Source organism: Lepidochelys kempii, chromosome 4 (assembly GCF_965140285.1).
Source record: "Lepidochelys kempii isolate rLepKem1 chromosome 4, rLepKem1.hap1, whole genome shotgun sequence".
NCBI lineage: Eukaryota > Metazoa > Chordata > Testudines > Cheloniidae > Lepidochelys > Lepidochelys kempii.
In genome coordinates, this window is record NC_136383.1 from 92,456,752 (window position 1) to 92,482,268 (window position 25,517).

The following is a 25,517-nucleotide window of genomic DNA, read 5'->3' on the forward strand; positions in this document are numbered from 1 at the left end:
ATGTGATTTACAAAGTCACATTCCAGTGCTGGCTGATGTAGTCACTACAGAACAGGGTTGTTATGGAGAAGACACTTGGTCTTGTCAGGTGAGGGAATGCTGCTAACTTGATTCTTAAAGTAGCCATCCTGCCTGATCCACATAGAGTGGAATTAAATTTACCAGTGTTCTTGGAGTTCAGAGTAAGTATCCTAGCCAGAGGAAAGGTATTAGGAGTAATTTTGACTGAGGATCGAAAGTTGAGGGGATAAATGGAGGCTCCAGACCGGAATGGTGGGCATTAGTGTAGGGAGGTTGGTGGTGCCATCATAATAGCCCTCTTCACTAATTTTCAAAGGGATTACTTCATTCTATGAGGTGAAACTTTTCCAGCTCATGGCTTTGTAATCTATCAACCACAATGTTATTAATTTTTGATGTTGGTCTATGAGAATGAAACCAGTTTCTATTCTGTTCTAATCACAGGCCGTTAATATATCTAATGAATAGCTCTAGATTCATTTAGTCATAAGGTGCTCCAATTAAAGGAGCCTGGGGACAACATGATTTACTGCAGTTAGCTTTTGAAAAGATTATAGGCTCAAACCACAAACAGTCCTTATAAACTATGCTAACAGGTTGAGGACCTCCTTTCAGATTGCTCAGGTAAAATTGTAGCAGGTAGCATGGTATCACAATATGAGCTGGCATGTGGGTGAAACACAGGGTCAAGTTTTCAGTTACTGTGAATCAACATAGTTCCATTGACTATGGAGCCATGCTGAGTTACACAAGTCAGTACTCAAGCCACTTCAATAGCTTTGAAAATAAATTACCTAGGGCAACTCTTGCAGCAGAGGCATCATAGTTGATCCAAAAAGATACCCACGATAGAATTGTGATCAACGTGGAAGGCATGTAGGTTTGCAAAATGAAGTAACCAATATTTCGTTTAAGCCGAAAACTAAGTGATAATCGAGGATATGCCCCTGAAAGAAGGATGAAAGTGACGTTATGAAAACTTCAGCCATTGATATTTCTGTGTCGGGTGTACTTTTTGAGATAGTCAGTGCTTACCTGTTGTAAATTCCACTTTTTTTGATACCATCTTGTAATCAACAATTGAAAACTGTGGAAGCTCAATATTATTAACTCCTGTTACTGCAGATTCCCCTCCATTCCAGTAAAACTCAATATCATCAGTGGTGTATCCATCTAAAACAAAGAAACACAATTTGACTATTGCTTGTTTGTGATTTTTTGGTCAGTTGGTTTTCCAAGCCACACTTTTTAATGAGGAAGGAAACATCATCTATTTTTTCTGGGTTTGGAATGCTTGTTTTTAAAAATGTAGCTTCTTGAATCATGAGTTCAATGTGCTGTTACATGAATTCTAAGTTACATACAAGTCATTGTTTTCTTTTTAGTAAGAGGCAATATCTAAGCCAGTGGTTCTCAACTCTGGTCCACCGCTTGTTCAGGGAAAGCCCCTGGTGGGCCGGGCCGGTTTGTTTACCTGCCGCGTCCACAGGTTCGGCCAATTGCGGCTCCAACTGGCCGCGATTCACTGCTCCAGGCCAATGGGGCTGCAGAAAGAGGCCCGGGCCAAGGGATATGCTGACCGCCCTTCCCGCAGCCCCCATTGGCCTGGAGCGGTGAACTGCGGCCAGTGGGAGCTGCGATCAGCCGAACCTGCAGACGCGGCAGGTAAACAAATCGGCCCGGCACTCCTGAGGCTTTTCCTGAACAAGTGGTGGACTAGAGTTGAGAACCACTGATCTAAGCGAATGGATATGCAGAAGATTATAAATAAAAGTACAGAAATAAGATGAAAAATTATAGGAGAAGCTAATAGTACTGCTTGTAGTTAAGGTTGCCCAACACTTTCCACTAGACCCTGTTTTCAGTGCTTACAATTTTGCCAAACTTTAGTTGTTCAGGTTAACATTTTGTATGCCGGGTGTTTGCCTCAGGCTAAATTTTTTTGGAGAGCTTCATCAAAAATGGTTCAGCCACTTTCGAGAATAGTATGGGAAATAATTTAGTCCCCTTGTGCATTATAATGTAGTCTTTACATGATCACATACTATATTTAACATAGGACCCCTGCCTCATTTAAGGCACTGGATGAACCTGCTCTGGGAATGAATCAGGGTTGTGCAGTGCAGGAGGCTGTCTGTAGGACTCCTGCCTTTGTTGCGGAAGTTGGGAAGTGTGTGGTAAATGAGGCTGGGAATTACAGGAGGAGAGGGGGCAGCCTCATGGTTAAGGGGAATGCGGGAGAATCCCTGCCTCTGTCACAGGGGTTTTGTGTGATGCTAGTCAAGTCCCTTAAAGCAAACTTTTCACAGGTGACCACTAACTATGTCTTTATTTTTTTGAGTGCCCAACTTGAAACATCTTGTCTGATCTGTGGAAGTGCTGAGCTCTCCCATGCACAGCTGACATGAATGGGAGCTGTACCTGGAACACATAAAGTGCTATATACGCTAACTACTCTGAAAAAAAGGCCATAGGTGTCTTAAATTAGGAACTCATGATTAGTGGAAACCATTTTAACCTTAATCTCTGTGCCTCAGTTCCTTATCTGTAAAATGGGGATAATACTCTCCACCTTATGGGGAGTCATGAAAATTAATTGTTTGTGAAGCACTCAAATACTATGGTGATGAGTGCAATTGAAAAGCACAGGAGGAAATGAAAAGCTCTGTCTTCAGAGCAGGGTTAGAGTAGTGTGCAGGTAAATAAGGCCTAGGGCTACACAATAAACAATGAGGAATAAACAGAATATTGACCAGCTGCTCATTAAATGAGCTCTGTCCATCTTATGCAGTAAATGAGGCAGGGGTTCTATGGGAAAAAATAGTACATGCTCTTGTAATTAAAGATTACATCACAATGAACATGCGCAAAGAGGTTGGGGGGCAAATAAGATTGCATAGATACCTAGGCCCAGGGGTTAGGTGGTTCTGAGAAGCCCAAGCCTCCTCCAGTACATCAACACTGCTGTTTTTAGCATGCTAGTGTGAGTCTCGGTCTCCGGCCAGGGAGGCTCGCCCCCAGATGCAGTGTAAATGTTTTCCCTGCATGCCTGGCTGGCTACTCTGGCTGATAAGTCAGGGCAGAAGTAGAGCTCCTTGTACACCCATCCCGCTGTACTTTGCTTGCACTCTGGAGTACTGGGTAAGTAGCCCAATGGGGCCTTATGCCTCCTTACTTGCCTGCACAGCCGAGTGAGGCCTGTGAAATCTAGGCTTGTGTTTTGTTCCTTTTTTTTTTTTTCTACCTGGACTCTCACTGCTCCTTTTACTCCATATCTTGTAATTGTACTTTTTGGTTATTGGAGTCACTTTGTGTCTTCTAAGCATCCGAGGGATTGATCTATTTTTTTAAACTGAGCCCTGAGTATTTGAGGCATTTATTCATTTCTTCTGCAAATACTAAACTTTGAATTCTGAAACTGCAAAACAGATCAGTTTGGTTTTGGTTTTATGCTGCAGGAAAGAAGCTCTCTTTTAGAATTTTTGCAATTATCTTGAATAAACTGAGCTGCTCCAGAAATGGATCAGAAACCATATTAGGATTCTGTCATATGTTCCCCATATGGTCATTGGTTCCCCTTTACTCCAGAGAGAAAGTAATCTGCTACCTGGAAAAGGTAAAGATTTGGTCAGACTTAATTTACACTGCACAAATTAAATGAAAACATGTATCTGAATTCAAATCTTTAGAGTACAGTTAACTGCATCTTGGCTAGGGTGGATACTTCAGATGGTAAAGATTTAAAAACATGTTTTATGTGTGCCAGCAATATATTTTTACATAGCAAGAAAAGTCAAAAATGTAATTTATCTATGCCAGTGCCTTACTATAGTCTAGTCTCTCTTAAAGGCATGTATAGGGTGGGTGTAGTTTCCCTAGCAACAGTAATGACGCAGGGGCTCTCAGAGCTTGCTCTTTGACTCATGGGACTGCTTAGCAGTTGAAGTTACTGAATAAACATCTTTTGATGCAAATATTTGTGATGGATTGAACAAAGGGAAATGCTAACATGTATTAGCTGTTTGTGAACTACTGAATGCCACTGTTTGTTGATCATCTGAATCGCTTCTAGATAGTTTAGTACTCTTTTAGCACAGATCATTGCTGTTAGATAAGATGAAACTGCTGGCTTCTGGTTGCTCATGCGTACAGCACTCAAGTTACCTCATAGTAAATAGGGATCTCCTGTTTTAGGGCTGTCATGCAATGTGCTGAGCACCCTTGGTTTCCACTGATTTCAAGTGGGAGTTAAGAGCGCTTGACATATTGCTTGATCAGACTCTTTGTCTGCTGGCAAAACTGGTTACAGCAAAGGTCTGGGGAGGGGGGAGGGAGAGAGATACCTTATTTTGCAAAAAGCTAAATGTTGTGTATTTGATTTTCTGTAAAAAATGAAATGTCTAAAAATAGCAGCTTGTTTCTTCCTTTGGTGCATTTTACATACATTTTTCAGAGTCCTCTGCTAGGTAAAAATGACAATTTTAGAGTTGGTTAAAATGGTCAGTTTGTCAGATTTCTGTACCTTGCTTCACTTTCAGTGCTCAACTAAATTGTTTGATAATGCTAAAATGGTCTGTGGTAGAAAGTGATTAATGGAAATTGTTCTAATTTAAAAGGTGAATTTACTCTGCACAAGTGTTAAAAGGTAAAGGAGACATACTGGTTTTGAAGGGATAGAATATATTACAACTCTGCTACAACTGATCAAAGTACTATAGCTAATTATGTCTTGGGGCCAGAAGCCACCATCATTACTCATGCTGAGTGGTACCTTAATTTTGTGAGACTAATTCCAGACTAAGTGACTTGCACAAGGCTACATGGTAGTGCTGGGAATTGAACCTGGATGCTCCAATTCCAGTCCAGTGCCTTACCTACAAGACCCTTTTTCCTCCCTGCTCTATAAAACCTGTTAAAAGAATGTTAGGGTTCTGTTTATTATTTCTTATATTATTTGTGGTACTGTAGTAACTTGGAGCCATAGTCACGGACCAGGAGCCCATTCTACTAGGCACTGTCCAAACACAAACCAAAAAGTCCCTACCCCAAAGAGCTTACATCTAAGTATAAGACAAGAGATAACAGATGGATTTGGACAGATCGATGGGGGAGTACAAGGAAACAGTGAGACAATAGTGTCTAAAGAGGGTGGGGGAACTGGTATAACACAAGCAGCGTGAACAATGTGGTGGTGGCAAACATCATGTTAGTTCCATGATTATTTTTGGGGTGGGTTTACTTAGGAGAGGTTTAGCTAAATGGGAAGGGAAGAGGTGTGAGCGGGGACAGGAGAGGGCAAGGGGGCAGGTGTGGAGTGCTGCTGAAGTGAAAAACCTGCAAGGAAGGGGGAAGGTTGGGGCAAACAGCCAATCAGCACACGGCAGAGAAAGTCTGAGAACAGTCTCTGGTTTTGACCAGAAGGTCCAGCAGTCCCTGCTTCTGGGCCTATCAGCTGGAGTTTCTGGCTGGCTGTTTTCTGCAATTGTTCCCCAAAGTCTGCCCTTGGTGCAGTGCTGCTACCTGGGGTGTAGCCACTCAAGACAGAAGGTAAAGTTACAATTTAACCCACAGTTAATAGAAAGATTTTTTTATTCCCCCCCCTGCTTTAAGTTCTGCAGATTTCAGAGGAGCATTTTACCATTTAAAAATGTTTCATGGTCACAACATACTTTAAGCAAGAGAGAAATTAAAAGTAAAGCCACCCCTTTTAATTCAAGAACCAGATAAGAACATAAGAATGGCCATACTGGGTCAGACCAAAGGTCCATCTAGCCCAGTATCCTGTCTTCCAACAGTGGCCAACGCCAGGTGCTTCAAAGGGAATAAACAGAATAGGTAATCATCAAACCATCCCCTTTTGCCCATTCCCAACTTCTGGCAAACAAAGGCTAGAGACACCATTCCTGCCCATCCTGGCTAATAGCCATTGGTGGACCTATCCTCCATGAATGTTTCTAGTTCTTTTTTGAACCCTGTTAAAGTGTTGGCCTTTGCAACATCCTCTAGCAAAGAGTTCCACAGGTTGACTGTATGTTGTGTGAAGAAGTACTTGCTTTTGTTTGTTTTAAACCTGCTGCCTATTAATTTCATTTGGTGACCCCTATTTCTTGGTTATGAGAAGGAGTAAATAACTCTTCCTTATTTATTTTCTCCACACCAGTCATGATTTTGTAGACTTCTATCATATCCCCCTTTAGTTGTCTCTTTTCTATGTTGAAAAGTCCCAGTCTTATTAGTTTCTCCTCATGTGGAAGCTGTTCCATGCACCTAATAATTTTTGTTGCTTTTTTCTGTACCTTTTCCAATTCCGATATATCTTTTTGGGATGACGAACCACATCTGCACACAGTATTCGAGATGTGGGCATACCATGGATTTATGTAGAGGCAATATATTTTCTGTCTTATTATCTCTCCCTTTCTTAATGATTTTCAACATTCTGTTCACTTTTTTGACTGCCGCTGCACACTGAGTGGATGTTTTCAGAGAACTATCCACAATGATTCCAAGATCTCTTTCTTCAGTGGTAACAGCTAATTTAGACCCCATCATTTTATATGTATAGTTCAGATTATGTTTTCCAATGTGCATCACTTTGCATTTATCAACATCGAAGATATATAGGACAAAATGGCAGGAGAACTTTTCAGAAGTCAGAGTTAGAAGTGACTGCTTTGGGTGTGTGGCAAAAAGTCCCATGGCCAATAACACTTTTCTGTGTATTATATAGATGCATAATTGCTAGAGTCAGGGCACTTTTTTGGGCCAAAATCTTTTTTGCTTAGAGCAGGGATTTGAACCTAGGTGTTTCACATCCCTGGTGAGAGCCAATAGTCTGGTGCTCTCTGCCAATTGAGCTACGGGAGTAACTGATAGCAATAATAAGTTGTCTACCTCTATGTGCATTAGAAGGCGATAAACACAATTTTTGCCAGTGGATTTCATAGGTACTTGCTGATAGTGGAGGGATAGTGAGATTTGGGAATCCTGGGTTTCATTGCAGGCTCTGGAGGGGAATGTGCTCTAGTGGACACACTCTTCTGCCCCCCGTGTGACCTCTTGTACAGATTTTCGCTCTTCCCCAACCCTGGCTCCTCATCCCATTTTCCTCACCCAGCCAATCACAGTCTGCACTCTTCAGGCTTCTCATCCTGGCCCCCATGTGTTTGTCCAGAAAGCACCAGTCTCACCTCTCTGGTCTCATTGTTCTAATGCCAGTGTTGTTCTCCTTGCCCGCGGCCAATCCCAGTTCCTCCCTCCTGGCTTCTCTTCCAATTTACTTCTCTCCTCATCCTGGCCTCTGGTTAACCCCCCATCCCTGCTAGCTCCTCCAACCCAATCTCTGCCACCTGACTCCTTGTCTCAGTCTTTGTCAGTCTATCCTAGTTCTCCCCCTGCACCTCATCTATTTATCAGAGCTGTCTCCCCCTCTCTCCTCAACTTCTTCCACCCCCCCACTACTTCTTAATTCCATGTTTTTTGCCCAGCCAGTCCCAGGCTCTCCCTTTATCCCAGCTCCATTCCCAGTTTTCCTCTCCTACCTCCCCCACCCCAGCCTCCATTCTGAGGCTCCCTTGTCCCAGTCTAATCCCCCTGCATTTGAATGAGGCAACTTCCTCCTCCATGCTGCCTGGACCTGCAAGGTGGTGGTGGTGGGGTGTCCTTGCAAGCACTGGAAAGACAGGCTCCTTGCTCTCAGTTCTGGTATCCTAACATGGCACAGCTTGCAGCATCTCAGTGGACAGTGTCTTCGGGGAATCTAGCTGCTAAAATCTAAGACATTTCCACTGAGCTGGTACAAATTGAGATTTTTCAAAGGCTTATAACTTGGACAAATTTGGGTGGATTTCTGTAGGGACAGAAAAAGGCACATCCCTGACACACAGGCCACCCGCTGCCAAACTTCAATTCCCTTTTTCAAAGAGATTGCCAGAATTTTTTGACATGGGCAAAAGGTGTTTTTCCTCATCTCATTCTTGAAAACAGCCAAATTGTGTTGGCCGAAGTTTTCCAAAGAGTTTCAGCCTGAAGCAGACATCCAGCATGGAAAATTTCAGCCCAATTGTTTAAAGTTTTGCAAGTTATAAGAAACTGAAAACAGGGTCTTTGAATGGGAAACATCAGGCAACCTTAATAGGAAGTGATATTGGCTCTGCCTGTAATACAGTAATTGGACAGGGACTTTATTATTTGTTTGTATAGGACCCCTACCTCAAAAGGTCCTTATTCTGATTGGGGCCTCTTTTATATCCGCATTAAATAATATGTGATGTATGTGTTCTAGTGAGCAATACATGTTTCAGTGTGATGGGATTCACCTTGTGTTATTGCCTTACATTATGATATATATGTATTTCAGTAGATGTGTCAGTGGCACTGCTGTCATGAATAAGGGCTTGTCTACACTTCCCGGGAGATCGACGTGCGGCGGTTGATTTAGCGGGTCTAATGAAGACCCGCTAAATCAACTGCAGATCACTCTCCCGTCGACTCCTGTACTCCATATGAATGAGAAGAGCAAGGGGAGTCGACGGGAGAGCATCTCCCATCAACATAGTGTAGTGTGGATGCCCCGTGGTAAGTAGATCTAAGTACGTTGACTTCAGCTACATTATTCAATCTCCCCCTGCAGTGTAGACCAGGCCTAAGGTTTACTCACATTAGCAGGGTTTCGAATATTCAATAAGAGGTTTGTGGTTTGGAAAGAACAAGACAGATTCAAAAAGAGAAACTGAGGTAGGACAGATAATCAATCATTGCACTGCCCTGTTAAAGTGGATGTGTCTTTTAATTCATGGTGAAGAGTGTTAGTACATACAATAAGAAATATACAGTGTGGAGCAGCTACTAATTCTGGCTAGCAAATAATAATAAACCCTCCTTTCTGGGGTTCCCAAGCCCAGAATAGCAATAAAAATGATAGAAAATTGGTACTAGTGTGGGCTAAACATGGCTCTAAAATATGCTGATTGTTCACTGAACTTCTATACAGTACAATTCCTTCACCAGCTGTTCTTCTCGATGGTGTGATTTCTCTTTCATATATACCTGTCACTATATATAATGGTGGATTTTTTTTGTAATAGAAAAAGTAGTATTCATAATCCAGACAATATTTATGCTGGTGCCCAAACAAAATCTAATGAAATCCTTAACTGATTTCAAAACAAGGTCAAGAACTGGGAATCTGAAGTGCCGAGTAATGATTTTTAGTCATAATTACTCTGTGTGTATGTGTGTGTGTGTTGAATCCTATTTATTCAATTACATTCTGCTCCCCAAGATCAGAATATGCAACTGTGAACACGAATCTTCTCCATCCCAGTCCAGGTGTATTCTTCCAAACAGAGAAAAACAATAACTGACTTTACTTGAGCCAGTACATGAACACAAAGTATTTTAAAATGCATTTAAAGAATGTTAACCACAAGGCGTGCAAGTATTTAACAAACTTAGAAATCTTATTCCATCATCATCATCTCTTCTCTTTGATTAGCCAAGCATTACCAGATGAAATAGAGCACAAGGGGGCACTCAAGATCTGCTTTAGTTAGTTGCATCCATGCAGTCCCTGACGGTTTGGGATCCAGTTTCATTTATCCTTCACACTTAATCAAACATTTCATTCCATGTGTGAATTTAGGATAATTCACCCTTACAAAGTGTGTATCGTAAAGGATTACTCATGCTAGCTAATTTTGTATGATAGCAGTTAGTAAAAAGCAGGATTTCAGGATGGAAATGTAAGTAGTTTAATATGTGAAATTGTAACTAATCATGATGCTACATATAGAAGATTAATTTTGGGTTTAATAAATTTCCTAGATACTTTCAGAGAGAATGTGGCCTGTTTTTACACTGACACCTGTAACAGGCTAGTCCATATTTATCATTCAACTGATTCACCTAGTTTTGACATATTTTGTCCATGTAAAGAATGAAAAGGTTTTTAAGCTGTTTAGAAAAAATGTTCTCCTGCAGAAACAAACAGATATACTGAAGCCTCCTGCCTTGTTTAAGAGTTAATTTGCTGGGGGAAAAATGTTTTTCCAGCTCCAATATCTCTCTAGAAATAGAAGAATTGACATACTCTGACTTCAATATTTTCAGTTCAGTTATGTAGACAAAAGCAAAGCTATTGTATAGGCACCATAAGACAATACTGTATCTTTGTATTGTCAGCAATTGTCAATGCAATACAGCATTGTCAATACAGCCGTTTTACGTTTTCTTAGATCAGCATCTGAGAAGTTATTTAGCATGCATATAGACACAAGTTCCATATGTCTAAAAAGTAACAACACTTAGGTAGGTTGTGAAAGAAGGAAGGTACAGATCTTACTATTCCAAGAACAATTGCTATAGAAGGAGTTTTACTATCAACATGAGACAGCAAATGAGCAATGTGCTAGAGATTACTCCATTTCCTGATATAATTGGGCTCTTTTTTCCTCTCTGCCACTTATATCTGTCATGACTCCTTACAGGATAAAATAATGCAAAGTCTGCATTTACCTTGCAGATCCATTCCTATTTTATCACAGTAACGCTCAACTGAGACTGGAGACCCATTATGTCAGGCACTCTACAAGCATGCAACAAGAGACACTCTCTGCCCCAAGGAGCTGCCAATCTAAATAGACAAGTCAGACAACATAAGTATTTAATATCCCTGTTTTACAGATGGGGAACCAAGGCACAAACAGATTAAGTGATTAACCTGTGGTTGCTTTGTTGTAGAGCAAGGAACTTTTCCAGATCTCCTGAGGCCCTTTCAGATGCCTTAACCATCAAACCATCCTTCCTGTCAGGGCTCTATTGCTTGGAATTCCAGCAGACTATCTCATTCTAATCTCTGCTGCTAGTTACATTTTTACAGTATTTCCTTATTTTACCTAATTGCCACCATCATGACTCCATTCGTATCCACCCAGAAACAGGAAGATGAAGCTTCTCTTCCTTCTGCCATTAACACATCTCTAAGCCCTTGCCACTGGGAGAAAATGGCTCATACACTGATACAATGAACAGCACTGCCACTCCCCAAAACATGACCAAGAAATCGAAGATCTAATGGGTTCAGTTTGGAAAGCAGAAGCCCCAAGCTGTTCTTAAGCTGGTATTACCCCACATAGCTGCTTCTTTGCCAGCTCAGAGATTTGTTTTAGGACTGGTCTGTTTATCTACAAATGTATTGAGTGCATGTGCTTTTTTTCATTAAGAAGTTTGGACAAGTTGATAGTAAGGAAGGCTTCCTGTAATGCCAATGACAGATGGTGGTTTGGAATTGAGAACTTGAGTCAGAACTTGGGACAGCATTGTCTCAAACAGACGCTGATGGAGGGCACTTGGCAGATGGCCAGAGTCTGACAAGGAAATGAGTTTCCAGTTACCTAAAAAAGACAGTGTACTTTTTGAACAATAATACATCAAACAAATATCATGTGTGATGTTCTAGTTGGGGACTTCCCATTCTGTTACTACCGCATGTTGCCTAAAGTCACCATACAGCATGCCAGTCTAGGCTTAATATCAGTTCGCTACCTAGCACAATGGGGATCTGGTCAAAGGGCTAGATCCACAAAGGGATTTAGGTGCCTAACTGCAACTTTAGGTGCCTAAATTCTATCTCACCAGTTGTTGGTGGCCCGTGGCCACACCCTCCTTATAACTTTTACCCCAGAGGTTAGAAGACTTGCTCAGGGCATGGGAGACCTGGGTTCAATTCCCCCCTCTGCCTGATGGGGAGAAGGGAGTTGAAGTTGGGGTTACCCCATTCCTAGGAGAGTGCCCTAATCACAGGGCTGTAGGGTATTCTGTGGGCTGGTTGTTCTCAGTCTCTCTTATTGAAGCTGTTCCATTGTGCATAAATTATTAAGTGCACTGTAATGAGGAGACTGGAACCTGGGTTTCCACATCTGGGTGAGTACTCTAACCACTGGGCTAAAGTAATAAGGAGTGCACTCCCCCCTTAATCTAGTTACTTTTGCAAGAAAGGGTTCAGGCCCATGATTCCAGGAGCGGTTTCACAGCTGTGAAACCTGAGCAGAAGGCGGCACCTCCCTTTGGCCTAGAGTTAGGAGCCTAAGGCCCTTTGAAGGGCAGGATTTACGACTCACCTCTCTTCTCAGCATTTCTCCTTGGCTAACTCTAGGCACATCCCTGCTCAGCATGTTGGCTTTTGTGGATCCCATTCTTAGGTGCCTAACTTAGGCACCTGACTGTAGATTTCACTAGGTGTCAGAGTGCCTAAAAGTTAGACTCAGCATTGCGATTCTAAGTCCCCTTTATAGATCTAGCCCTAGGTGATGGTGTAATCATAATAATGGAGCTATAGATGGAAACTTTATATAGCAGAATATTTAAGCTACCTTCTTGGTACTTTGGAGATTCATACAAATTATAACACTTGTGGCATTCCATGGAAATACTGGGTCCAATACATCACTCCACTACTCTGGGTTTATGCCAGTGACTTCAATGGAATGCCACCAGTGTAAAGCAGATAGATATAAGGGAGAGGACAGCCAGGACCTACATACTGATATTTTTTTAATCTGCTAAGGTATTCAAGTATGAGGGATGCCCCCTCTGATCACTATGGGACACCTTGATGATCTTAATTACTTCCTTACCATTCTTTCCCCCATAAGTTTTTCCCTGTACAACAGTACATAACTTCTTTACTGGCTCCTCTTTCCTTTGCAATAATGCAGACAAACATCAAATATTGTTCTTGCTGCAATTTCCTATTTGTATATGTACAGGAGCGTTATATCATGATATGACCCATTGCTGACTAGATTGGTGTCAGTTTGATCTTTGGCCTTTATAAGTCACATTTTCACTATTGCTCTGTGTAAGCTGATTTTTAACCAGATGTCCAGGGCCCTCAATTCCTCAATTTTGTGTGTGTAATTCATTTAAGTTTAAGCTCTATTTCTAAAATCCTGTTGGTTTTCACAGTTTGCTTATCAATGAAAAGACTTGATTTTAATTATCATCATAACCCAGCAGGCAAAAGATGACTGAAAACTTAGATTCTCCTCTTCCCACATTCAAATGAACCTCTCTGCAGATATTGTCCATTATTTAACTTCCATTTCAAAGACATTTTGATTGTTACTCTCCCGAAATGAACAGCAGTGATATTAACAGCTTTCTTTGGGTCTTAATTTTTTTAAACAAATCAGGCATGCATTTTTTGCCTCTCATTAGTAGAAAAAACTTACCATTCTATGCTTGCACAAACTGGGTATTGTGTATGTAACTGTATATGCAATATTTGAGCACAGATGCACACTTGACATTTAAAAATCAGCCCTTATATATGCAATCTTCATCCACTAGTTCCTACATATTTGAGCCAGCTGCTCAGCTGGTAATTTGGTATAGCTTCAGTGATTTCAATATGTACTCCTTGGAGCTACACCAATTTATACCAGACAAAGTTCTAGCCCTTTGACTCTATCCCTTGTTTCAAAATCTTCCTTTCTTTATATGTTATACATCCGATAGAAATCATTGCATTCCCCAATCATTGTCCCCCTTAGTTCATCTTTTATTCCCCATTTTGGACTGCCATACTCCCTTGGTGTTTGTAATGTGTGGTTATGTCATTGCTGGACCATAATCCTGGAAGTTTTTCCAACTGTAAATGCTTTAGAAATTTAAAAACAAAATGAACCAAACCTATTTGTAAGCACATTAGGTCAACATTGGCTACAGATGTCCAGTTGCTTGGCATTCATTTAATTTAGTCCAGTCAATATTGCATGGTACATAATTTTGTCTACTCATATTGTAAATACATCTTGCCTTTGAGCATTCGTTTATTCTGACTGCTTAAGATCTACTTCTATAGCACACACATTTTGTTCCCAGGCAGATTCCTCCAAATTTAGATGCAACTGTTCTTTCTTCATGATGCAGGCATTGGGAATACAGGGCCAAAACCGGGTTCTGTTTAAGTCAATAAGAGTTTTGATTTCAGTGGGACCAGGATTGATTGATTGGTGATCCAATCTATGAATCAATGCACAACGCTGCATGTTGTTTACTCATGTCATAATATAAAATATGTTGGCATAACCTGTTTGCATGTAGTGTTAGTGTCACCATGATCATGGTAGAGAAGACCGTTTCATTTTAATCCTAATACAGATGTTTATATTTGACCAAAAGGTTACCCTTTAGGTTGATGCTTGCCCTATGTCCTACTAACCAAGGGTGACCTATAATAAAGAATTAATAAAAATAACATGAAAACTTCAGTGTTGATGCAATGACCACACAGTCCAATATATATCTATTTGACCTTTGTTTTCAAATGCTTTTTTTCATCTAGTTGGTCTTTGTGACCACAGTTAAAGATTAATCAAGCACTTTTACAATTACTAGGAGCAAAGAAAAGCCTATTCAGAGCACCAGACCTGAAAATTAGGGAAGATCAGATCCTGATTAAAATCCAGATCCAAATCACATCTATTGTTATAATAGGATAAATCAGAATTCAGTTCTGACCTCAGTTTCATGGGAGAGACCTTGTGCAGGTGAGCCATGACCATTTTAAACACTTTTTTCATCTAACTCAGTTCAGAGCCGGGCTAATGAACACAGTGTTTGAAATGCTGGCGGCCCATCTACAGTAGGCTCCCAGCTTTGCTAACTGTGGTGGAGAGGAGCTGGTGCTAGCAATGGTGGGGAAAATTTTGCAAAATTACAATAGAGAAGAATTAAAAGTCCTATTCTCTATTGCAGTGGTTTAGAGGAAATATGTCCAAATACCAACAAAATGAGGCTGAGTTTAGAGGTGAGAGGTGGAAGTTCTGGGTACACTCTGCTGCTCATGTTGCCAGAGGTCTCTCTGCTTGAACAATGTGTATATGACACTGTGCATGTGATTTATTTTTTTAAAGGAATGTGATCAAATGTAAAGGGGAGAACTGGGGAGCAGGAAGTTGAGGTGTCATGATTTCTTTAGAACACAATATACTATCTAGTAACTCAACCTGAAGGAAAATTTCACCCTGAAAGGTCAAAATGAGAAGCCAATGAAAGGAGAGGGTTATAATGGAAAGTTTTAGGCCTTACTAGCCTAATAGGTGTCACTGCTGTATAGGCTATAATAGTGATTAAAAGCAGAGTGTGGCCGTACATTGGAAGAGAGCAGAGGACTACTGGTATCATGTCCACCAAGCTGGTCAAGCTACTGTGGTAGCTGCCATCTTGGCTGTCAGCATGGGATTGAACTGGGGCCTTCAGAGCTAAAATCATGAGCTGCTACAACTTGAGCTAAAGCTCCTTAGTGGGGGGCTGTAATAACTCATATTTTGTGTGGATCAGAACAGTAGGGGACCTTGCTTACCAGTGGGTTACACTACCAGATATCAAAGTGGTGGGTGGACTGTAAGGACAACAGAAGGGCAGGCATTCCACACAAAGAAGCTCCAAGATCTGCAGGACTTGGGCCAAATTTCCTCACTGATCCTTAGACTCTGCACAAATTCCACCCTATGCCCCTAGCCTGACTAACACAAAACCTGCCCATGTGAAGTGTTTGAATTAATATCCCTGTTGCATGGGGTTTTCAATGGAATTTGAGATCCTTTGGCACTAAAACTTGAATTCAAGTCCAGAAAGTGATCCTGTGTGTGGCTGGGAGTAGAAGGGAAGGGGATATTTTGAATAACATTAAATTTTCTTCGGTAGAGTTCTCTGCAGATAACAATAGGATTTAGGGGAAGGCTTGTCCTTTTGGTTGCGGAGAAGTTCATATCTATTTTTAAGATAGGAGTATGAAGGAACTAGATGGCTCAAGGGAATGGGCCATAACTATATTGATCTAAATTCATTACCACCAGATGGTGGTAGAGTATCTCCTATGAAATGAGTTGCTATCTAACCCAATTTTCATTTGGGTCCCAGTGGACTGTTGTCCACCTCATGAAAAACACTGTTGGAATCGGGACTACTGGGACGGCAGGTAATGTTAGCAGAAAAACCTCGTCCTGAATACTGATGGAGAGTGGAATGCGCTCCTTTACAGAGGCGTGTCCCAGCACAGCTGGGTTGATGGAGATTGGCGTGATAGTGGGGGAAAGCTTGTATTGCTGCTGCCCAAGCAGCATTGTTCTGTGAATATACTGAGAGCTCGAGTCTCTGGGGCTGTCATAAAGGCACCTTTCACAAGGAACACATTCAGTTAACGATGATAATAGTATGACAGACTCTTTGGACAAGATTGAAATGTTTAATGTTTCTTCTTAAAAGTTTTCCACTCACTTTGGTTTGTTCATAAAGAGCAAAGTTTCTGCTCTTTCTTGAAATATTTATTGCTGTATGTTTATAGCAAAATAAAAATGTTACCAAAATAAAGCTAGTAGAAGTAGCTGTACATGGAGGAAGTACTAATAAGAATTTTTCCTATGACTGATAACTCTCAAGTAAAAATGCTGTTCAAGTTATGACCATTGGTTGTCCATAGTTGGGAGAGTTGTTTATTACCCCTGCTAACTCCATATTAAATATCTTAAATATTAATCTAGCATTAACTGACCTTGCTGAGTGACCAGGTATATTCATATACAATCAGCTGTGCCTTCATCAAATAAATGATTGAGGCATGTAAGCTCAGATATATTTGGGGTTGGACTCGGCTCTCACAACCTGAACTGAATCAACAGACATATGAATCTTTAAAGTCATCCTGGGTTTTAATTGTCTACATTTTAAGCAGCTGTTCACATCTTGGCAGAAAACCAGTAATTGCATAAACTCTGCTAAAGGCCATAAAATACCACAACAATTGTATTAACTCAAAACAGTGCATGCCTGGCCTTCCAAAATGTGAAATGACAAGGTTCAGAGCTTATTTTGTCTGCCTCTGTCTAACTAAAGAGATTTAATATTTCCCTTTTCAACTAAAAAGTTGCCAAGAGCTAACTCAACAGAGCAGCAATCCTGAGTTCTGGTGACATCAATGTGTAGGGCTTGTTTGCCCTCTTTGTGGATGTGAATGTCAGAACTTGTATAATGTGAGAATGCTTGAGGTATATCTGGCAAAACTCTATAGCTCACAATGATTTAATAGTTGACTGTACCTAATGAGCAGTGGAACTACATCAATTTAAACACCCTTAGAATGCCATCTGGAGATAATGCAGTTTGAAAAATATTTGATCTCAGGTGTGTATGTACATCTCCAAATGAATTCAATGGGAATCCCTTAAGTTCATTTAAGAGCAGAATCTGGACCAGTTTCTCAAGATTCACAAAAGGACTTGTGGAATCAGTTAGAATACATTTCCAATATACAGTCTTTAATCCCTTGTGCGAGGGGAACAACTTATCTCTTGTTCAAGTCCATACCTCCCTCCCTCCACCAGAACTTCAGTTCTGAGTAACAGGCTGCGTTTTTCCTCTCAGCCTAGCATTAGCCTGATAACATAACATAACATCCTAATTCTTGGGCCTGACTGAGCTGGTATGGAAAGGTTTCTGTGCCAGCTTTTGTTGTCTCTGGGGCCATCAGGAGACTGTTCAGGCCAGTGTAAGTTAGAGCAGTCCCGAGGCTACTCTAACTTATGCTAGTGGGTGGTAATAGGTCCCATGGGGCCATTAGCCAACTAGGGAACACTGAAACATTGCAGAAAAATGGCCAGACCCTTTCCCTGGGACACATTCCCAATATGCTCCCTATGCTGTGGTTACAGCAACTATGCCACCCAGAGAAATCCTCAGCTGTCTGGTTAGGACAGATTAACAGTCCCTTGCGCTGCTAGAGCAGTGCATAGAGACTGCACTGGGGGCTAGAGTCTGTCTCTGTCTCCAGTGCTTTCCCTCTGAGCCCCCTAGTTTTGTTACAAATTACTTATGCAAATGAAGGGTAGACACAATGGTTATTTCAATGATTTCCTCTATCATTTCTGTCAGCATCCAAGGGTGAGCTAGGCATCTCCAGAAACAGAAAACTTGATTGCTGCTCCAACGAGCATACAAAGTAAATTAGACATGATGTAACAAAAGTGGAGAGAGGAGACTCATAGACTTCAAGGCCAGAAGGGACCATCATGATCATCTAGTGTGACCTCCTGCACATTGCCCACCCACTCCTGTCATAGACCCCTAACTTCTGGCTGCATTATTGAAATCCTCAAATCGTAGTTTAAAGGCTTCAAGTTATAGAGAATTCACCATTTATACTAGTTTAAACTTGCAAGTGACCTGCGCCTCATGCCATAAAGAACTAGATAAATTCATGGAGGATGGGTCCATCAATGGCTATTAGCCAGGATGGGCAGGAATGGTGTCCCTAGCCTCTGTTTGCCAGAAGCTGGGAATGAGTAACAGGGGATGGATGACTTGATGATTACCTGTTCTGTTCATTCCCTCTGGGGCACCTGGCTCTGGCCACTGTCAGAAGACAGGATACTGGGCTAGATGGATCTTTGGTCTGACCCGGTAGGGCCGTTCTTAAGTTCTTATGCTGCAGAGGAAGGAAACAAACAAACCCCTGGGTCTCTGCCAATCTGACTGGGGAAAAACTCCTTCTTGACTCCAAATATGGTGATCAGTTAAACCCTGAGCATGTGGGAAAAACCCACCAGCCAGACATCTGGGAAAGAATTCTCTATAGTAACTCAGAGCCCTCCTCATCTAGTGTCCCTTTGAGGGGGTCAACAAGCATGTGGACAAGGGGGATCCAGTGGATATAGTGCACTCAGATTTTCAGAAAGCCTTTGGCAAGGTCCCTCACCAAAGGCTCTTAAGCAAAGTAAGCTGTCCTGGGATAAGAGGGAAGGTCCTCTCATGGATTGGTAACTGGTTAAAAGATAGGAAACAAAGGGTAGGAATAAATAGTCGGTTTTCAGAATGGAGAGAGGTGAATAGTGGTGTCCCCCAGCGGTCTGTAATGGGACCAGTCCTATTCAACATATTCATAAATGATCTGGAAAAAGGGGTAAACAGTGAGGTGGCAAAATTTGCCGATGATACAAAACTACTCAAGGTAGTTATGTCTCAGCCAGACTGCGAAGGGTTACAAAAGGATCTCACAAAACTGGGTGACTAGGCAAGAAATTGACAGATGAAATTCAGTGTTGATAAGTGCAAAGGAATGCACATTGGCTGTGTTCAGTTTTTTGAAATTAGAAAGTTGGCAATCCTAAACCCTGCCCTCCCCTGTGGCCCCACCCCCTGGCCAGGCCGGAATTAGGAGTGGGGCCGAGGTAAGAGCTGCCCAGTGAGCCCAGGCTGCAATGGGGAGCCCTGGACTCTCCACCTGCCCTAGGTGGGGGGCTGGGGTGCCTGACAGCAGCCCCCAGCCTGTGTTCCCAACCCCGGGGTGCACTGTCCAGGGCAAGTGGAGGGTCTGGGGCTCCGCACAGCAGCCTGGACTCCCTGGGCGGCTCTTACTACTGCCTGGCTCTGGCTTCTGGCCTAGCTGCAGGAAAGGAGGAGCAGGATGCGGGGCCTTGTGGCAAGAGGGTCTAAGGCCCACCTCACATCCCTCCCCCACCTCACTGGGAAAAGGCTGGTGCTACCCTTGAGCCTCAGGCAGCTGCAGGGCAGCACCACAGGGAATCCAGGACACATGCTGTCCCGGACTCATTCAGCCCAGGACTGACTCTTGAACTCTGCATTTTGGGACTGTCCTGCCCAATTCGGGACGGGTGTTCACTCTGCTAGATTTGATTAGTGCGTCAGGCACTTAAGTACTACATTTCTTGTGTCTGTTGACAAGCAGGTCCCCCTATCTAGGAAGGCTTGAATTTAAGACAGTTCTTCGGCTCTAATAAGAAAACCTTTTACTCTGAAGCATAGGTTCTACCACCCACGTAGTTCAAATGCAATCCTATTCCAGATCAATGCAATCTTGTCTCAAGTGGGGAGCTGTGATAAATCTGTTCAAATCTCATTTTGTCACAACACTCTGCGCCAACAGAAAAGATAATGAAAGTTTAGGTATGAACACGGTTCTTCTTTCCTGACAACAAACCACCTATAGAGTCCAGTGGAATATCTTATTGATTCACTCTAATATTACTTGAAATTGGTTGCTGTTTCATTCAAGCATTACATGTATTTAGTGTTATGGTTGTTTCTGCTTTGTACAGAAATAGATATAAAGAGACTGGAGAAAAACAGACTGTTTTCTCAACGTGGGATGCCTTTTCTCATGCTGTAACTGGCTTAATAAAGCACTACTCTCCATTCTTCCCACCCCTTTCTAATTAGGTTTGGGGAATAGTTTTCATTGGGTCTGCTCAATCCTACCACATTGATTATGGTTACAAAAAGAAAGCTCCTGACGGGGTTAAAACATAATTCAGTGTTATGTAGAAGCATCTAAACCATATTTTAATTGCATTCCTGAACCGTTCTACAGCCTTAAAGGTCCGAAGGGACCATTCTGATCATCTGTTCAGACCTGCTGCATAACACTGACCATAGAACCTCACCCAAAAATTTCTGCATCAAGTCCATAATTCTGCAGAGTAGGCTCACAGTTTAGTCCTGTCTATCTTGCACATTTCACCCGTGTTGCAGGGCTGCTGCAGTATAACAGAGTTGCTGCAGTAGAGTAGGACATACAAATGAAGCAGAGCCCTTTCCCCATCCTTTACTCCGCTGAGTGTAGGTGTAACACCGACAGACCCTGGGATCGAACCTGGGACTTCTGGAGCTTTGTCAATGAGCCTCTACTGTATGAACTAAAAGCCAACTAACTCTTAGCTAAGGCTGTAAAGCAGACTCATTAATCTCTTTCCCAGCCAGCCAGCCAGCTCAGAACACCATACCCAGGAGGAGTGTGGGTTACACAGGCTGGAAGAAATTTGGCCCTTAAGCTCCTGCCATAACAGTGACACTAGAAACCCCAAAGAGAGTGGAAGAAGAAGGGCACTGTTATATCCACCTTAGTCCTGCCCTCCCTTATGCACTGGCTAGCAGAGCTAGGTCATCATATATGTTGGCATGATATGCAGCATGATAAAGGTGAACTGCAGCAGTTGGGGCTGCTGTGTGCACTGCCTAAGTGCTCTTGTAACTCACTGCTGAGTATATGTTACAAGTCGCCCTCTCTGCCAGTCCACAGAGGATATGAGTTGTTGCTGTCCCAAGTAGGGAACACTGACTTGATGCTCATGCTGGAGCAGCTCATGGTTTTAGCTCTGGAGGTCCCTAATTTAATCCCTTGTGTGTCAGCCAAGATGGTGGCTGTCACTCTCGGAGGCACGGTGACATCTCAGAGCAGCTTTCTCCCTTTAAAAACTCAGGATTTAGTGAACAAATTGAGTAAAGATCATATAATTCTGTATACAGAAACATGCATAAATTAATCACTTTTTCTGTGCCTAAACCGGCACTTTTCTCTGTTTGGTAGCTGTGCAGATTATGGACTAATGGAAATAGTGGCCTGCACAGACACAAGTAAGAAAATTTTTAAAAAGCTGACTTTGAAAAGCTTTATAAAAATACCAAAATAATCTACTGGCTAATTCTATTTCTCTTCCTCTGCTCTGCTGGAGGCATGATACCAGAATAGATGATAGGCCCATTGTCAACTTCTGTTCCTATCCAGTGTGGCTGTTGTAACAGTTTTCCATAACATATTGCATTTACTAAATATTAAATAACAAAAGTGTGAATTCTCAGCCTTTATATAACAATTTACATCTTCAGAGCATTGTAATTAGTTAATTCTCCCAACCCCTCTGTGAGACAGAATGACTCAGTGGGCCTGTTTATATTGACGCACTGTGATATGTTTGTCTCTTCTATGGATAGTTAGGAATAAGTTGTCTGTTGTGCAGCCTAATTCCCATGGGGCCTTCTAAATTGGGGGGAAGATCACTGCTGAAATGGCATGAAAGTAATTCACATACCTACAGTTTCCCTAGATAGGGCTAGATTGTGGGGTTAAAGTACAGGTCTACATTGGGGTTGGAGTAAAGCTGCATTGCCCCAGTGAATGCACTAGAAACCACTGAACTGTAGGGAGGCAAAATGCCTCCCAGAACTCCTGGGTACAAGGGGACCCTTAGAAGGGTGAAGCATTTGTCCCATTTTGCACCCAGCTAGTTCAGCTGGCCAGTGAGCTGAGAGATGACACCCTTTGGAGTGTCTGTACTCAGGAAACCATGGGCTGTAGCTGTAGATATTCCACATAGCGAAGGGAGGGAAAGGAGTGCTCCAGCATCCTCTCCGCTGGTGCACTCCCACATGCAGCGCTCAGTCACAATCTGACCCACAATTAATATATAAATTATTAATCCAGGTGTAAGACAAAACTAACAATATGTGGAGGAGACAGAATGCAGTGGGAGATGCTTCTGTGAACATAACTCTAAAACATCCATCTTCTCTTAGCAGTCAGCTGAGTTCTGCAAAATCAGTGTTCTTTAAGGAGCTATCCAGCAGCACTAATTTCCCCGACCATGGGACTAGATGAGCTTGTAAAAAAAAAAAAAAATCATGAACCATTCACAGAGTTAAATTTCCTTCTCTTTGTTGGCATTTAACATCTGTGAATAGCATGTGTGAGGATCAGATGCTATTTTTAGTGCCAATCTGAAATAGCGATCTGATACCAAGCCATTAGTAAAGCAGTCTCCAAGGCTTTTGTTTGCAATTGTTAGCTCATACTATATATTTATATAACTTCCTTTGTATGTTCACTCCCCCACATCTTGTTTCATCTACGAGTAAATTTAGATCAGTGTAGTTGTTGCTCCTGGGAAAAAAAGCCCTCTAAATTGAGTTCTCTAAAGACATATCACTCATTTAAATCTTAAACGTGTTTATTTTGCATCCCTCATCATGTTCTTTACATTCTTAATTGTCATGCAAGTTTCCTGTTGTTTAATTTTGGATGCTGAAGATAATTTAGATTCTCAGTCAGGTAATAGCAGTGCAAAGGCTGTCCTAACCTTCTCTTAATATTTCATCCTGTTTCCAAAATGACTTTTACCATATCTCCTGTTTTGGTCAGCCTCAGGGTGAGGGGGTTTGAGACCTAGTGCCCATTGGTGGCCCAACACTTAGAGAGCATGATAAAATGGGTGAATAAAGAACACAAGGCAGATTATCAGCTGGTGTAAATGAAGTGAGCTCCTCTGATTTTAAATGGGACCATGCCAATTTACATCAGCTGAGGAGCTGGACCATTAAAGTCTATTTGAATTACATGCTACTGAGTGCTGTACGCTTAGTGGTTCATTCTAGCGCTGAGTGGGGATATTGCTCTTTGCATTTCTTTCACTCAGTTGCCTGGTTTTCATGTCTATCCTACATGTGTGGAGGATACACTGATCTATCAATAGTATCAGAGATGATAACTCACAGGATGGTGAGGCTGGGTGAGAGATACTTAAGAAGTTAAGGGATTTTCAAAAGTAGTCAGCATTAGACTAACTCTGCTCCCACTGAAGTCAATGGGAGCTTTGGCAGCAAAAGAAGAAAAATAATGACAATTGGGAGCTTGTCATCCAAAGTGGTGATGGCTATTCAGTCAGGATTTCCATGATCCATGTTGCCCCTGAACTCAGTCCCAAGAGTATTAATTCTTGCAACTGTAGAACAGGGTGTAAAATTGAGAAGAAACATTTTCCAGTTGTCTGAAATGGGTGGCTTGATAAATTATGTAGTGTGTAATTTCTACAGGGCTGGCCTTACCAAGGGGTGAACTGAGGCGGCTGCCTCAGGCGCCAAATTTGAGGGGGGGGCACTAGGACCCAGAGTGTAGAAAATTGTGTCTGCTGCTGGTGCATGTTAGGATATAGATATTCAGGCCTGTCTGTAAAGGTCTATAAGAATTTAGGTGTATTCTTATCACTTGGCTAGTTCTAGAGGTATAAAAGAGAGAATCAAAATCACTGTCTTCCAGTGTAAGGTCCTTCTCTTACTGTGACAGTCTGAGGCCCTGTGCTTAGGCTAAGGCTTTTGGCTAAGCAACAGAGGCAGCCATAAGCTGGGAAGCAACCAGTCACATCCTCACGTTCCAAACTAGTCACATTGAAAGAAGGTGCTAGTGGGCTGTTAGGAATACAATCCTGTCCTGATAATGCCTATTGCCTCCAGAGAAAGGGAAATGCCTAGAAAATGTAAAAGAAAACTTAGTTTGATAGCATCCTGTCTGGCAAGAACTCACTTATCAATAGCTGGGATGTGAAATCCTCACTTCTGTATTGTTTTGTCATTATAGTTCCCACTTTGCTATTGTTTGTCTGTATAATCTCTGCTGGTTCTGTGATTGTTTCTGTCTGCTGTATAATTAATTTTGCTGGGTGTAAAGTAATTAAGGTGGTGGGATATAACTGGTTACATAATCATGTTACAATATGTTAGGATTGGTTAGTTAAATTTCAGTAAAATGATTGGTTAAGGTATAGCTAAGCAGAACTCAAATTTTACTATATAGTCTGCAGTCAATCAGGAAGCGGGAGTGTGGGTGTGTGTGGGGGAAATGGGAACAGGTAATCGGGGTGGGGAAATTGGAATCATGTTTTGCTAAAGGGGGAAATGGGAATGGGGGTGGGGAAATTGGAATCATGTTTGACTAAGGGCAGGAATGGGAACAGGGACACAGGTGTAAGGCTCTGTGGTGTCAGAGCTGGGAAGGGGGACACTAAGGAAGGAAACTGGAATCATGCTTGCTGGAAGTTCACCCCAATAAACATTGAATTGTTTGAACCTTTGGACTTTGGGTATTGTTGCTCTCTGTTCGTGCGAGAAGGACCAGGGAAGTAAGTGTGTGAAGGAATAAGCCCCCTAACAGTGCATATGTATTCTCTCTGCTCTAGATGCACAGAGATGGTGGAGTGCTGTGCTGGAGGAAGGAGGGCACAAGAGACATAACAGGAAGGCAGGAGAAAAGGTGAGAGGGAATAACAGAAAGCAGCAGGAGCTGCAGGGAGAGAGAGGAGGAGGAGCCTCTTATATACCTCTCTAGCACCCCCAGAAGCCTGGCCTGATTAACGCCAGCTTCTCAGGGAGCTTCCTGTTTCCTGCTGCTTCCCTGAACCCACTTGAGGAGAACAGGCAGTCAACTGAAGTAGTAGGAGACAGGTAGGCTCTTAAGATGTTGATATCTTCCCTCACTCAGGCCTTGCTACCAGCCTGCTTATTTGTCCCCTTCAATTGAATGTTGAGAACAACTATAACTGGCACAGAACAGCAGTCATGAGTGAAAGAAGAAAATGCCCCTCTGGGGCATCATTCAGAAGAAGAAAGAAAACAAAGGAAGCTTTTCTATCTAAGCAGGAAGGAGCTCTCCTGAGCTACATAGACACAAATGTTCATGGTGAGCCTTCCGGCCCCAGTGAGGGATGTGAGTGGTGAGGAGATGTCTGATCTTCCAGTTAGTCAGAGTGCAGGTGACTTGGCAGCTACTGCAGCATCCATATCTCCATCTCAAAAGGACGTAACCATGCACATTCCTGAAGAAAAGTGTAGATCAGAGAAGAGTGTGTTGGAGGCACAAGAAACAGCTGCTG

General features: G+C 42.2%; 1 protein-coding gene across 1 annotated transcript in view; it reads right to left on the minus strand.

The window, feature by feature from the left end:
• Nucleotides 1-25,517, minus strand: part of GABRB1 (gamma-aminobutyric acid type A receptor subunit beta1) — a 261,371-nt gene that overhangs the window by 17,936 nt on the left and 217,918 nt on the right. Inside the window, exons 6-7 of the mRNA XM_073342125.1 lie at nucleotides 1,057-1,194; nucleotides 816-968 (exon numbers count right to left, since the gene is read on the minus strand). Coding sequence (XP_073198226.1) covers nucleotides 816-968; nucleotides 1,057-1,194 — 291 coding nt within the window. The remainder of the gene's footprint in view (nucleotides 1-815; nucleotides 969-1,056; nucleotides 1,195-25,517) is intronic.